The following is a 16,923-nucleotide window of genomic DNA, read 5'->3' on the forward strand; positions in this document are numbered from 1 at the left end:
GAGTGATATACTTTTAATTATTAATATAGCAATTTGACTAAAATATTACCAATTTAGAATAATTATTATTACGTCGTATCTATTATTGCCATAATTTTGTAAACTAAAATTTGTTTTTATACATAAATAGTTTATTAAAAAAATGTAGAGAAACAAATAAAATAAAACAAACACACTTTTTGGAAAAGTAAATTTTGGCGGGAAAAAATCGCACCAGGAATTGATATGTGCCATTCCCGGTGTCTCTTTTAGTATATAGTAATAGATTCTTACTCGATATTTTGGTCAAATTAGCATATTAAATATATAAAATATTTTAGTCAGATGATCATATTAAACATATAAAATATATAATACGTAGTAAGTTAAAATATGATAAAATGAGTACATTGGAGATTATTAATTACGCAATAGATTTAAGGGATAAATAATTCAATAAAAATTTGTATTAAAAAGATGGTCAAATAATAATTTTAAAATATCGGTGCTAATCTAGTATAAATCTAATGGTGAAACCGCGTTAAATAAAGCATGATGAAATTGACAATTGAGAAGTTATTACCGGAAATGGATATTAAGTTACAGAGATAGCAACCATTTTAAAAAACACAGATATATTGTGTTTAAAATTACTGGTAATATTGATATTGATATTGATATTGATATTGATAGACAATGTCATTATTTCCCCTGAAAATGAAAATGCACGGGATATCTGAGGTACTTACTATGGTGTTTATTATAAATTGAGTATAAAATGTTATAAGTTTAGGCCATGAGCATACACACATAACTAACTGCAAGAGCCAAGAGGAGCACGCAAACGTCCGGTGAAGTCAAGTCAACAATTACTTCAAAGTTTGTTGCAACCAGCAGTGGAAATGGTGGATTCCTTTCTCAATAGGCATCACATATCTCCCACTACGATATGCTGGTGTCTCCAAACCTCTTTGTACACTTTCACACAGCACCACATCTTCCCTCTGCAATTTCACACCACAAATTACTCAAGTATTAATTAATTAATTATACATTCCACTGTATTTACTTTTTTTTTACATTTTTCCAACCTAGGGTCCCACACTCCTCCCACTTTAGCAGAATCACATTTTTTTAGGGATAACCCATAGTGTCGTCATTGTACACGTACCTGTACGTTATCATTGATTGCTATGCCCTTCTCGATGTAATCCTTGTCATCCTATACCAACAAAATATACAAGATATTTATCATTGATTGTTAATTTTAACTAACTCGTACGTGACCCGACTTTTATTAAAATTAAAATTAAAATTAAAATTAAAATTAAAATTAATACGACTCGAACATAATTTACACAAGCTAGCTAATATTTCCATGTCAAAATATTAATTGGACACTACTCCGTAATAAGTAGAGTAGATATAGTAGAAACTTACCAACATAGAATTTTCAATATAATAGTCCACCACTAGTTTGCATTTCCTTGGTCCTAATGGGTGAATATGCATTGTAGTCATCCAAGGGCCATACCTGAAAGAAAGATAATCACAGAATATGTAGCCAAAATGTCATCATCATATCATTCAAGACATAAACGACTCCACTAATATATTATACCAAGTATATGAAAAGGTAACAAAAGAGTTAACTAGTCTACCTTTCCACAGCGAAATTTGGATACGCGAAAGCATAGAATGCTTGAATTCCAACTCTATCAAAACCATCAGGCTTGTTTGAACTTCCTTCCACTCTTTGAATTGTAACGTTTTCGATCATCTACACATGTACATTATTATGTCAACATCCAATGTTAACTACAATAACTTTTCTGTTTATTACACGTATCAGGTAATTTCAACATCTAATATATATATATATATATATTCGTATAATTAAGACTTACTTACTTTTAGGGTAAACTATTAGTACAAGTTAATAATTAAGAATGTTTTAAATCAAATGAATCTTATGATAACGTATAGGCATGAGTGTAATTATGTCGGAATATATACAAATAAAAATAAAAAATGGAGCTTACTTGGGTATCGTAAGTGTCAAAGTTGAGTTCAGTTGCATAGTATTTGTGTGCATAAGGAACATGATATGAGCTATCCAAGTAGTTGTCACTGAAAATCTGCAAAGGGAAGTCAAAGGTGTTTGTGTGAATAGTGTCTAAAACCCCATTGTGTCATGTAAATAAGAACAGAGGAATTGTGTGATTAATTGTGTAATCTAGCAAATACGAATTCTACTAACTAAAACTTAAAAACAATTCCGAGTAATTTATAAGATTAGACCTTCCAATTAGATTCCATTGGGAATTCACTTCTGTGAATGAATTGAAGTGAAGGATCAAAAGCATGGGCCTTAACATCTTCAGCAGAAGTACCAAGCCACTCAGTTCCAACATCACCACCTTCTTCAAGTGATCTGTCCAAGCTGATAAGAACGAACGGCCCCCATACTGCAACTTTTAGGGGTACAAGCCCAAGTTCCTAACACATCAATCAACAATCTTACAATTATAAACGGAATTCTATTATTTCTTTTATTAAATACTCCCATGTAAATTAAGTATTCATGCAAATGTTTTAATAATGTAAACATCGGATACTAATTAACTAACTAATATCACATACTTTAGGATCCAAGTTTTGTTCAGGTTTTGCTTTGGAGGCTTTCGCAAGTGATCCGTCCATGCCATATACCCATCCCTACAAAAACAGAAATCACTTGATATTATGTATGCAAATCAATTTAACAAAACTATACGGAGTATTAATTAATATCATCAATTGTAAACTACAAGTAGAACTCACATGGTAAGGGCACACGAAACACGACTTTTTGCCACTACCGCAAGCAAGAATAGATGCACGATGGGTGCAAACATTGTGAAATGCATGAACTTTCCCTTCACCATCTCGAGACACCAAATATTCAACATTTCCTAAGCTGTTTCAAATTCACTATTATTAATCATGCGAAAATTAAAATATAAATCAAAATCAAGATGAAATGACGAACCTGCCAGTGAAATATTGGTTAGGCTCTTTTATTTGATCGCTGATCCCTGCAAGACAAAAGAAAAACCCAGATTAGCACATAATAAGGTCTCCCTTGAAACAAAAACTGGCCTTCAGTTTCTTCCTTATAAGAATACAATTGTTTTACTTGCTTATTCATGAACCAACTTACTTATTCATGAACCATATTACTCTACATGCCCATTGCCCGCAAGGCAGTAACTTAAGTTTCCGCGTTTCTTAAATTAAAATAATTTATGATTGATTCCTAAGGTGCCACAAAAACTTATTTAAAGTGTGAGAGAAAATTAACTGAATTGTTGTAAAATCATGTCATATCCGATTATCCGGTTATGCGCAATAATGTCATATCCGGTTATGCACAATAATGATCGAGGAATAATATTTTTGGTGCGAATTATTCGCATAACGTGACAACATATTGTGGATCGAAGGAGTCAAAATTTCCTGCCTTAATTCAAGCAATTAAGGAGACTATGCATAGACAATGATTAGTAATAAAATTGATCGGAGGTAGATAACTCTGACTAAACAAAGCATAATGTAGAATATGCTCTTTGTGAGATGGAGGTAAAATCTGTAATTAACGCGTAAAAGGACAAAACAAAATGTTTATTCATCTGATTTTATCTCTATCAAATTTTTACAAATAGTTGTTGATAAGTGTCAAAGGACCAACTCAACCAAAAGCTTAAGCCGATGGTTGAACTCAAAAATGATTTTATACATCTATCACACTCCCTCACAGATAGGTCTCCTCATACCCAACAAGAAATATTCTACTTTAAAAGGAGGGGTGGATGAAATTTGAACCCGTGACCTTTGCGTCACGCTGGCTTCGATACATATTAAAGGACCAATTCAACCAAAAGTCTATGCTTATGATTGAAATCCCAAGATTAGTCTTATCAATAAGGACAAGGTGCTTCTTCAGTTGTACTACGTATACGTATGTGTTTTGAACATTCATCCAAATGAATTTGATCGAATATTCTTTAATAAAAAAGTATATTCCATGGACTCTTCTAAAATATCTTTTTACTTGCAAATTTCCCTATCATTTTTGATCTGATACCAACTTTAAACACCCAAGAATACAACACTCCGAAAGCCCCTAGCTAGTGATCATATATTGGAACCTTCCAATTTGTTAATCGGACGGGCTTTAAACCATCACAGTAACATGGGCCTGCCGAAGCCCATTTGTACCCCCATAATAAGCAGTGAAACTGGTTCCTTTGTTATAACTCAAACTAACCGGTGACCTTTGTTATAGCGCTCGAATATTGAGTCCGATCCGACTTAGGGTTTGGTAGTGTGGTATTTGTGGTCCAATCCAAATCCTCAACTCACTCTGTTTGATTTGGTGTATAACATTTTCAGTGAAAAATGATTTTTCATGGAAACATTTTGCAGGAGGAAGTTTATTTGATTTCTTAAAAAAAATTAATATGGAGTAGAAGATGGTTGAAAATTGAGGAGGAAAGGTGGAAAAGTGTTTTCCTTCTCTTGAGATAGAGAAGGTTTTTCCACCTTTGAGATGTTATGGAAAATTATTTTTCATCTCTTTTCAAACCAAATAATAACTGAAAAAGGGAAAATCGTTTAATGAAAAATGTTTTACGTCAAACCAAATGGGTCCTAAAGAAAACACTCTCCAAATGAACCCATCATTTTTTGTTTGCCTAATGGTAGCAATAATTATTTTTTAATAATAATAATATATGGAGTAAGCTACAAATTGATCCAACATTAGTCCTCACAACAAATCTGGAAAACAAGATTGTTAAGATCTGACCCATGAAACATCACGTGTGAATGTCCCACATTGATAAGATAAAAGAGAAGAGAGTTAAACACTTAATAAAGCCAAGGGGCTACTCCCCTTATTGCCATATGGTTTTAAGGTGAAACCTCCTTTAGACTTGTTAAGTGGACTCTCAAGAGACGGGTGCGACCCAGGCCCGTATTTAGCAAAGATCGTCAGGGATTCAAAAAAAAAAACAAAGTAATTTGGCGGGGACAATCGTTATTATACAACTGGTTGTAGCAAAAAAATATAGCTAATTTTAAAATGTTTCAGTGTTAAACACACTTTTTTTAAGGTTGTAGACCAGATTTCTATCCACAATAATGTTTCACACTTTAGTTGGATTATTTGTTGGGATTTCTACGTTATTAAATTTGAAGCCTGAACAAATTTTGGTTTTTTCAATTTGTCCGATCTGATCCCATTTTCAATTTAAATTATATCAGACCCAATTTTCATTTAATATAAATTTGATCCACATTAGTTACTCCGTACTCATTTTAGATTGGCTTTTTTATCCGAATAGTGGGCACCCCTAATTAATGTAACAAAGAAATAAATGCAAATCCAGGAAAAGGAAAAGTAGTTTGAACACCTAACATCGTTTTTTTTTGTTTGAGGGAACCTAATATATACGGAATACTTAGATTAAGGTTAAAACGGAGTATATTTTGAATAGAACATAGGATTTGCCAAAAAACATAGGATACTGAAATACAGACATTTTGAAAGAATACAAATTACAAGTTACAAAAACGGGTGAGATTATTAGTTTTGAATTGGAGTAGTTTTTAATGGTTGAAACGTATGAATCCGGTATTCCTATGACTTGAACAATATTTTATTTTTCCAACAAAAAACTTTGGCCAAACTTGATTATGCAAGCCCCGAGAACGGGCAACGGGCAACGGCCAACTTTGGTTACTCCGGCACCAGCCAGGTTCCATCAACACCAACAACCTTACACACACTCTCTTCACAACCCACCACCATCACAACTGACCGGCACCGTTGAATCCACCGCGACAACCACCAACCTCGGTTGATCAACATGATACATAGCATCGACCGTAGCTAACTAAATGTCACCTTTGTACCCTTTTCACTAATTTCTTCATATAATTAATATTTAAAAACTTATCATCATTACCATAAAAATAAATCTAATATTCAGTACTTTTTTATCGCATCAATTTTTAAAATAAAATTATGATTAGTCTGTTGGTGGTCCAGAAGTCGAATATTCAGAATTTCTATTAATCCGAATCTTTAATCATGTTTTTAAGGAGTACTCCGTATTATTTAAAGTTGATAAACATGGTGATATGTCATAAAAAATGAGAAACGGGTGATATACATATACTTGTGTGCATGTCCGATGTAAAGGGTCCGTATTCCGTAATTGTCAAAAGTTGTTATATTTTTCCATTGTCCCAAAAATTATAAGAAAATAAATAAATTATAATAAACCAAAATAAAGCAGAGCATAGTAGTATTGAGTTAAATTAATTGAGATAATTTTAAAAAAAAAGTACCTGCAACTTGCCATCCTTTATAAAAGATACGCTCAAGTTCATGGGAATAGAAGGCAGGTTCGGTATACCAAGAGCTAGGAGGTGTATGAGCGTCTTCAGGGGGAATTTGAGGGTCGAATTCGTGGACAAGTGATTGGATGGACGACGGTGTAGTGGTGGTTAAAGAAGGAAAGGACGGTGCCGCGACGGCGTTGGTGGTGATTTTATTAGGTGTACGGGACTTAAGTGTTGGATTAGTAGTATTTTGTGGAATAGAAACTATATTGTTTGAAGGATCATTATTATTGTTTGATGAAGGATTTGGAATACCACAAACTGTAGTTGGGTATTTTAGCAACATTGTGGTTGCGCTTGCGCTTGCTGCCATCATTAACCAACTCAACACTTCCTTTTTGTTTATTTTGCTAATTAGCTACACCCTTACTAATGTTATTCAACTTGTGCACTTCTTCCTACCTCACTCCTATGTCCTATTTATATAATCTTTCTAACCCCTCCTGTTGCCACGCGCACTATTATACATTGGAATTAGAGCATTCACGATAGTTATAATTAGGGACTTACTTGCAATTTTTAAAAGTTTCAAACTACTGGTTTAACATTCGGAGTGATTTTATAATTAGCTTGAACAAATTAATTTTTTCGGAAAAAAGTGATTCAATAGGAAGTTAAGTAATAATCAAAATTAAATTAAATGCTTAATTATAAAATTAAGTAGATCTATTTAAATATCAAGCTAGTTTAGTAATTAGCTACTATTGATTTACAAACTACTCTTCCCTTTCTTTTTTTTTGTTACGTTTGGACTTTTGCACGTTTATTAACGTATAATAAAGATTCTTTTTTCTTTTTTACTAAAAATAAACCCAAGTAAAACTTCAATCCACTAATTATTACAACAACCAATAAGATTGTTTTATTTATCACACTGAACCAATGATGGAAAAGCACAAAGATTGCTAACTTAACATACTTAGAAAATTGTAAAGAAATTTAATGGTTTGATAAAATTGGACCAATTAAAATTAAAAGATGGCACAAAAAATGATAGTATAATAAGTTTATAAAAGGAAATGTTCTCCCACGTAAAAAAAACATTGTGAAACACCCTAAAAGGAATACGTAACAAACAAAAAGAAACGGAGGGAGTAGCTATAAAGTTAATTAGTACTCCCTTCGTCCCAAAATTATAGTCTTGTTTGACTAAAAATACGGATTTTAAGAAAAGTGGAATTAAGTGTGTGAAAAATTAAAATACAGTACATTGATGATGAAAAAGTAGAATATAATACATGTAAAAAAGAATAAAGTGCATGGGGAAGAGAAAATAGTACACGTTAAAAAAACTAAAGTACATTTTCTTTTTGTTTTGTGGTCCAAAATGAGTGTAACATTGAAAATTTTTGTGTTCAAATAAGAAAATTGGACTATAATTATGGAACGCCCGATTTGAAAAATATGAGTATAATTTTAGAATGGAGAGAGTATATTATTAAAATATAAATTTGCTAGAAAGTTAATTAGCTTAAAATCTTATATAACATACAATTAACTTGCCATTTAAAATACTTTTATATGCGCTATTTTAACTACAGATCAAAATCTCATCGATATCTCATTGATATAATCACATGCAATGTACTACCACGTAAACGTTAAGAATATGGAGTAGAATTGATGTGTCGGTCTGTGGGTCGTTTTTTTGTTTACTAATCAGTGATGTTGACAATTGCCAGTGTCATCGATTCAATCAAACATTTGTTTATGTGGTGATAGCTTATCAGCATAACATCGATTGCTCCTACATTATACGACCATGTCGATGGGGGTAATTAATTAATATTATCATCCAATTAATTAGACTATTTTCTTTACTGCCTCTGATATTTGTACTTTTTCGTTTCTTTATTAATCTTCCTCGCGAATGTTTTTTTTTTCTTTTTTTACGGGGTAGAATAATGTAAAACAAAAAGAAGGATCGGAAATAGTCTAATTTTCAAAGAAATTAGACTACTTCCGGTCTAAACAGCCATGAAAACTGAAATCCTAAAAGATGAGAGAAAAAAAAAAAAAAAGGAGAGGGAGCAGCAATATTATTCCTTGCGAATGTTATCTTTTGATTATTACTAGATTTTAGCCCGCGCGATGCACGGATTCTATTAAATTGTATTAGATTAGTTTTTGATTTTGCATTGAATTCCATTTTAGATTTTTTAAAAAAATTATGAGAGTGTTTGTTTTTGGATGAAATTGTATATGCGTAATATTAATAATTAATTAATAAAAATATCTACGTGGCACTTAATTATTTATCTACGCGGCACTCCACTTTTTTTAATTCAAAATTAATTTTGAAATCTTATTTTTCATTCGCAGAAACCATTATATTTCCTACGTGGCGCTCTAATACTAGATTAATTTTGATTTTAAATTGAATCTTATTTATTTTATTTTAGATTAGTGTTTGATTTTGGATGAATTTTATTTTACATGTATTTTTTAATTATTAGAATGTTTGATTTTAGATGGAGTTGTATATATTAATAATTAATTAATTAAAATATCTACGTGAATTTAAATATCTACGTGGCACCTAATTAATTATCTACGTGGCACTCGATTTTTTAAATTAGAAATCTTATTTTTCATTGGCCGAAACCATTAGTAATCCTAGGTGTCACTCTAATAGTTCAGCAAATATGCCTCCTTTATATATGTATATTAGATTTTTATTATAATTAAGACCAATCAAATAAGATTTCACGTGATTATTTTTTCTTATATATTATAAATAAAAGACAAATTTGCTAAAAACATCTTTTATAACCCAAATTTTGCGAGAAATGACCTTATATAATATTTTGTATGAAATCACACCTTAATGTAAATTTTTTTTGCGAGAAAAGACCTTGTATAATTTTTTTTTTGTGAAATCTCACCTTATTGTATTTTTTTTTTTTTTTTGCGAAAGACAACCAAAAGTAAGTTTCCGACATTGACTGGGCTTTTTGGGCCATTGACTTGCATGTGAGAAGCACTTGTGGCTTTATTTTGCTAACCACACCCAAATTTCCTCCAAAATTCTAAGCTTTAAAACCTAAAGTTGAAAAAAAAATCAAATAAAAAATCAAGTTTGAAAATTCAAGATTCGGGAAAATCAGTGTTTTTAGCCAACTTAAGGCACATATAGCTCAGTTAATGCCGGAAACTTCTATTTGGTCATTTCTTGCAATAAAATTTACATTAAGGTGTGATTTTACAAAAAAATTACTTCATCTGTTCGGAAATATCGCACTATTTGTTTTTGTGATCCGTACGTAAGGAAATTTTAGTCATGTGGGGTCATGTTAGATTCACATCGATATATATTTTCTAAATATTAATTTTTTATAATTTTTACTTGCACACGATTTGAGATATTAAGGGTCAAAGTAATGGTTAGAGGAGTAAAAGTCAACCATAAAGCGATATTTTCGAAACGGAGAAAGTATATAAGGTTATTTCTCGCAAAATTTGAGTTATAAAAGATCAATTTTGACAAATTTGCCTAAATAAAATAACATGTTCTCTAAAATTTTAAATAGTTACAACTTACAAGATACGGAACAATAAGAAAATTAAGAAACAAAGGGAGCTACTTTTTTGACGAAACTATCTCGGATTTATGATTGCATAATTTACCTTAAACAAATTTGTGAAAACTATCCTGTAAACGGATTTTATGTAACTAACTCCTCCATTATTTTTAATAATGTTGATAAGTTATCCAAGTATATATATATGATTTACAGAAAAAAGAAAGTCAGTTGTGATCACATGCCAAATCAGTAAAAGAAGAAGCAAAATAGTTATTGTCCAAAAAAGGGCAGATGAAAGTTGAGAAGCGGAGATGCGAATATGACGAGCATCAAAATCAATATGTATTATTTGACGCCAAACTGAAGTATTCCTTTGTTCTAGTCTTCTAGATAGATTCATCCCAAGCTGCATTTTTCCTTTTTGAGAGATGTTAGTTATGCAATACACGGGTTTTGTTTTATTTTTTATGTTACTTCCTAGGTATCTTTTTATTATTCTTGTTTGGGATATTTTGTGAGATAACAAAATCAAAACGGAAATAACAATTAGAGGCAGAGAAAGTAGTACTTCATCCGTTCATTTTTACTTTCAACGTTTGTCACTTTCACGCATGCTAATGCACAACTTTGATCATTTATATCATTAATTCTTTTTAAGCAAAAATTATAAAAGGCTAATATTTTTAAAATACACATTAAGATTAGTCTAACAAGATCTCACATGACTATGTTTTAATGTTTTATCTTATGTATAAATCACCAACAATGGTCAAAGTCTAATATGTGAATAGTGTAAAAAACACAAACGTTGCGAGTATTAAAAATCGGAGGAAGTATTAATTACTTTTTAACTTTTATTAAAAAAATTTCAAGATAAGGAGAAAAACATTAGGAGGCCCGACCCTCTGCTCGGGGGGGACTCCTAAGTATTCACTATGAACACTCGACTATAACTGCGGACTATTAGAAGGGAGAATATGCATTGAATCTATAATTAGATGACCTACATTAGCTACCAAATCTGATGAACTATTTCCTTCTCTGTATATATATATATATATATATATATATATATATATATATATATATATATATATATATATATATATTGAATATGAACCGTGGAGAAATTTTGAAGACGAACCTTAATGTCGTTGATGATGTTAAGGAGTTTCCAAGGAATAAGATGCCTTTCACTGCGTTAATTACTAGAAGATTATCACCTTCAATGTAGAGTTTGCTGATGTTGAATTGGAGTGCTTCTTGAAGGCATTTTGTTTAAAGTCATAACCTCGATCTGCAATAAAAACTTGCGTCGTTCCCAAATTGAAAGTGATTGATGAGGTAGTGATGTAGTTGATGTCTCTGATGATGATGCCAGCTGCAGCGGATTCTGACTTGCACGAACCGTCGAAGTTTAGTTTGAAGGAGCCCTAGGGGGGCAGAAACCACTTTACCATAATGGGTGGAGTGGTGGTTGGTGTAGGAATGGAGTGATGTAATTGTGGAGAAGGGGTACCTCTAAGTTGTTGGGTGTGAGTAAGGAGTCTAAACTCTCATTCTGTACGTTCATTAAAAGCTTTGAAAAAGCATCTGCAATCTGGGAATGAGGACTGAGAGAAGACAAAATCATTTCTTTCTTTCCAAATTTCCCAACTGAGGAAGAAAAACTTAAATAACACTAATGGGTGGCGCCTTAGGTAATCAATAGTTTTGAAAAAATCTCATTGGGGATAGTACAATCTAACCATCTTTTTGTGAGTCTATGAGTCTATACTTGATTCGAATTGGGGCACGTAAAAAAGAGGTGATTAATGGATTCACTGTTTGAGTTGCATCTTGGGCAAGAAGCAGTTGGGATAATTTTCCTGGAGAAAAGAATTTATGTTGTTAAAATACTTTTGTGACAAGTTTGCAATAAGAAGATTTTCAATTTTGGGGGTAAGTCCAGCTTCCTGATTCAGTTTTACTTCCATTTGGTAGCATTAGGCGGAAGCTCATGGGCCAGCCAAGTAGCATACTTGACCGAGAACTCTCCTGAGTTGGTGCATCCTCAGGTTGGGCTGTCTGGGGTGTCATTAAGAGGAAAAGAACTGCCTTTAATTCATAATACAATATTATGTGGAATAGTTAGAGAGAGCTTCTCCAATTCCACTGTTTGGAAGAGAGTAGAAAATTTGAAACTGTGGCCGGGGTGTTAACTGTGCTAGGATCTTCCCCGTTAATTCAATAATAGTTGATTGCTCCATACAATTATCTAACCAAAAATTTACTAATGAGCCCTTGCTTATTTTCCGATGAATTCCCTTGCTAATATTTCTCTTTGACTTAGAATGTGTCTCTGGATTAGGGAATCTTTTTGTTTGGGATTAGTTGTAAAAAAAGAAGCCTTTTGAGGTATTTTTTCCTCATTAGAGAGGCCAAAATATTATTATTGTTAGTGAGTATTTTCCACCCTAACTTGCTATAAAATCTATATTCATAGGATAAGTCCTTCTGAGACCAAGACCCCGATAAGCCTTTGGTTGACAAATTTTGTTCCAGGCAATCAACGGAATGGAGTTTCTGTTTCGGTCTTGGTTCCACAAAAACTATAGTGAATACTGTCTAGTTGAGCACAAGTCTTTTTAGAGAGAAGAAAAGAAGAACACATGTAAGTTGGGAGGGCTTCTAGGTTACTCTGGATTAGGGTTGTTCGACTAGCTTTAGAAAGGAAATTAGCATGCCATAAATTAACGCGACTTTCATTTCCTTGAATTATAAGGCATAGTCTTTTTTGTTAGGCACATAGTCGGAGAAGTGAGCCCCAATATATCTACCTAGAGACATTGATTTTGTCATATTGAAAAGACTGGCTAAGGAGTCTCGCCTACTATGATTAATGACTTTACAGAAAAAATTGTTGATTTATGATAATTTACAAGTTGACCTGAGAGCCCAGAAAAGTCATTAACTATCTTAATTATAATGTTACAAGAGGTATTGGTGGCTTTGAAAAATACTAGGCTATCATCAACAAACATCAGGAACGGGATTTTCGAAGTTTGTGGTGTAATACTGAAACCAATGCTCGTGGAGTTAATCACACTTGCCCTGGAAGCATGATTATAAAATTTTCCATACAGATGAGGAAGAGCTAGGGGGATAGAGGGTCACCTTGCTTTGACCCTCTAGAAGGAGAAAAGTGTTCGGTCGGTGACCCATTAACTTTAATTGAGTATGAAACAGTGGTGACACAAGCTTTAACCCAATTGATCCATGGGTACCCCACAAAAAATCTCATTCTATCCTACCATATTCTTTTTTCATACCTAATTTAAGTGCACACCACCCCGTTTTAGATTTGGAATTTTTGAGTACATTGAGGATTTTTTGAACAATTAGGAGATTATCATGAATAGATCGTTTTGAAGTGAAAGCATTATGAAAGGGGCTAATATGGTTTTGTAGGATCGTGCTTAAATGGGACACCAACAATTTAGAAATATCCTTGTATATTGTATAACAGAGGCTAATAGTTCTAAAGGGTTTGGATTTTCTAGTATGTCATTTTTAGGAATTAGAGCAATAATAATGTGATTTAGAGTAGAAGGAATCTTGTTGTGAAAGAAAAATCTTTTTATAGCTGTTGTAACTTTTGACCGATTATTGGCCTATATGTTTGATAGAATTTGGGGCCAAAACCATTTGATCCTGGGGCTTTGAGAGGATTCATGTCAAATAAACTGTTATGAATTCTTCATCAGAGAAAGGGGATAGGAGATCTAGAGCTTATTGGTTCGTATCCAGGGAGGGTAAGATATTTAAGTTCAGATTGCAAGTGGTAACCGAGGAGGAGGTGTATCTATTTTTACAAGAATAATTTTCTCTTGACCCTCTTCCCACTGGTCTCAGGCGCGCCCGGTCTTAGGGGGTAGGCGAGGAGTGCGACCGCCTAGGGCACAAGGCGAAAAGGGGCACAAAATAATAGCTTGTCTAGTAAATTTGTACTAGTAATAAACAACTCATTAAACACACATGTTATTTCCTTGGCCCAGTGGTAGAAAATAGGTGTTAAAGCTTTAATATTTACCAAAGGTCTAGTGTTCGACTCCCCTCAATGACTTTAATATTTTGTTTATTCGTTCCCTCATTTTTTTTCTTGTTGACTTCAATCTTCCTTTATTCGTTCAACACTTTTTTTTTCTTTTTTAACTTAGTCAATATTTTTGTGTTTGTTAGCTTGTAATGTAATATTTTTATTTAAATTTATTTTTAGCAACTAATTTTCTCATTTATAATACTTTGTTCATATAGTGCCTCAATTATTTAAACCCTTTATTTGTATTAGCTCTGTCCTTTAATCCTTTACAAGATAATTAAATTTTACGTTGAGTTTATGTACGTAGTATTTGCCTTTTAGTACTCAGTTCTAATTGATGTAAGTATATGTGTAGGCGAAAAAAATGCTTATTTGATGGACTATGAGTCTATAAGTTTTAAAATAGATATCAAATTTTAATGTTAACAAAATTAACTAATAATTATATATACTTAAAATGAACCTTTATTTAAAAAAAAATAAAAATCACTTTATGCATATTAATTATCTTGTAATTAAGTAAGAATTTATTTTATTGAAATATTTCAAAAAATCGACTAGAGCAGGATTTTGAATTCTAGGATCCTGGAAAGGGATATAGTAATTTTTTTTATTGATTTGAATTCAACAATATAATGAATTTACCAAAAAAAATACTTCCTCCGTTCCGGAAATATCGCACCATGGTTGACTTTTACTCATTTAGCCATTAGTTGACTTTTAATATCTCAAATCGTGTGCAAGTAAAAATTACAAAAATTAATATTTAGAAAATATATATCGATACGAATCTAACATGACCTCACATGACTAAAATTTCCTTACGTACAAATCACAAAAAATTGTCAAAGTCTTAGTGTGAATAGTGTAAAAAACAAATGGTGCGATATTAGATGTCACCGTTTTTGGGTATATCGCGCTTGGTGTAGAAATTAAGTATTTATTCATTAAAAAGTGAAGGAAATGTGTCCTTCACCCAAGGAGCATTAGTCCAATACTAAGGTTCAGATTAATTACGAAATAATTAATTCAGTGAGATCAAGTGATCAGAATAGCTAGCTGGAGCACTGCTTCCGATCAGTGAGTTATAATCCTTATTAGGCTCACAACTTACTCATGACTGAATCTACAAGGTCACACCAATCACATAAAACAGATTGCCAGATTAAATGAATCGGAAATTCATTTAATGGCTATTCTGGAATCTAGTTCGGAAAACGTAAATATACGATAAGACGTTGGATCGGAATCGTATATAGTATTGTGTATATTCGTTGGCCGGATCGGCGAATAATCATATCGTACGACATTGGATCGTCAAATATTATACGACAAGTAATAGCCATAAGGCATTAGACGCAACACGAAAGGGAACGAGCAACACTGCAACCCTCGAGCCAAGCGCGAAAGGCCCATGGACGCTGTGCACTTTTTTATTTATACAAATTAAGCTTATATCAAAAAAATAAAAAATAGAAAATGTCGTTGTTCTTTCAAGTTTAGAGCCACAACAACCATGCATGTTTAGATCTCTCTGTAAAGAGTCATATTACATGAAATTAGGAATATTAATCATATACTAAATCAACAGAAATTAGTTAATATACCAAGCTAGTCTGTTCACCTTGTTACGTTTTTGTTTATTTCAAAAAATAAATAATTAAATTTAGATGTTTTTTAATCAACAACAGTAATTTCTATTTGCCCTACTTGATTTGTTCTACTAATACGATTTTAGAGTTGTCTTTTCTTTTATTAAAAAAATCGCCCTAGTTGCTACTGATTCTTATAGTGTCTGTTAAAATCATACAAGATAAGTTAAAATTTTCATATTACATGCACGTGTCATGAGAGGCACATATATAGATCTTGTTAATAAAAATTTAAATTACCAGTTAAAAATCAATTCTAATAATTCAATATTTGAGCTGCTTAATTTGTTTTAATAATGCAATCAGTTGATCATTATCTAATAATTCAAATTTCACACCCGACCTATTTTTTGCACCCAACAGACAGGTAATAGCTAAAAAAATTATGTCTTAAATTTATAATGTATACCCCCTCCGTCCCTTAATACTCGACCTGTTTTGACTTTTTGCACTATTCACATAATTCACTTTGACCCTATTTTATTTCTAGTATATGAAAATAAATATTATTGTATAATATATTGTTGGCTTCATCCTAATATATATTTTTAAAATATTAATAATTTTATAAGTTTTTATAATATGTAGTTAAAGAAATTGGTGATCAAAGTTGTGCATTGACAAGCATGTCCGGTCAAAATAGGTCGAGTATTAAGGAACAGAGAGAGTAATGAATTTGCCAGATTTCATCTTAATTTTTTTTCATAGGATCTCTATAAGGACACCCAATTTTCATAGTAACGAGTGAATAGTATATGGAGCGCAACGTGTCAACTGTTTGCATGGATGGTAAAGTATTTCGAAATTTCTAGAAAGAAGAAATAATCACATTTTGGAAATTTGTGGCGGGAATAGAAAAAGGAAGAGCAAAAATGAGTGGATGCTGGTGGTTGAGACAGAACTGTCTTTGAGGAGTGAGGACCCAGGTGTTCTCTCCTTGGCTCTTTGAGTGATGCATTGTGATTTGTGATTCATTGACTCTTTATTTCTTAATTGTTAGTTGGATATTATTAGGAATCTAACTCACATGTAACTATGTAAGACAGCGTTTAAACAGAAGAATTAAGGATTATCAAAACAAATTATTTTCAAGATGAAATTCATTTAGACTTGTACGTGATATATAATTAATTAGAGGTCTTGCAGGTATAATATGTATAATAAATTTGTTGTATATAGAGATAATTTTTATCCAACTTTTTTGTAATTTTTAATACTGCGTATCTTTATAACTTTT

The 16,923-nt window shown here is 32.1% G+C and overlaps 1 protein-coding gene across 1 annotated transcript; it reads right to left on the reverse strand.

Annotated features, from left to right (window-relative positions):
* Positions 1-620: 620 nt before the first annotated feature.
* On the reverse strand, positions 621-6,801 carry LOC110789163 (choline monooxygenase, chloroplastic-like). Its single transcript, NM_001426400.1, has 10 exons — positions 6,376-6,801; positions 3,011-3,056; positions 2,803-2,938; positions 2,623-2,697; positions 2,281-2,478; positions 2,022-2,117; positions 1,641-1,759; positions 1,420-1,513; positions 1,151-1,201; positions 621-983 (listed from the first exon to the last, which is right to left on the reverse strand). The coding sequence occupies exons 1-10, from the start codon at positions 6,743-6,745 to the stop codon at positions 849-851; spliced, it is 1,320 nt and encodes a 439-aa protein (NP_001413329.1). The 5' UTR covers positions 6,746-6,801; the 3' UTR covers positions 621-848.
* Between the last annotated feature and the right edge of the window lie 10,122 nt (positions 6,802-16,923).

This window comes from Spinacia oleracea, chromosome 3 (assembly GCF_020520425.1).
Source record: "Spinacia oleracea cultivar Varoflay chromosome 3, BTI_SOV_V1, whole genome shotgun sequence".
Classification (NCBI taxonomy): Eukaryota; Viridiplantae; Streptophyta; class Magnoliopsida; order Caryophyllales; family Amaranthaceae; genus Spinacia; species Spinacia oleracea.

Coding starts and splice junctions, on each gene's coding strand:
- LOC110789163 (NM_001426400.1), bottom strand. CDS start 6,745: ATGATGGCAGCAAGCGCAAGCGCAACCACAATGTTGCTAAAATACCCA. Junction 2,479..2,622: donor AACAAAACTTGGATCCTAAA/GTATGTGATATT, acceptor TTGATGTGTTAG/GAACTTGGGCTTGTACCCCT. Junction 1,202..1,419: donor ATATTGAAAATTCTATGTTG/GTAAGTTTCTAC, acceptor TTGTTGGTATAG/GATGACAAGGATTACATCGA.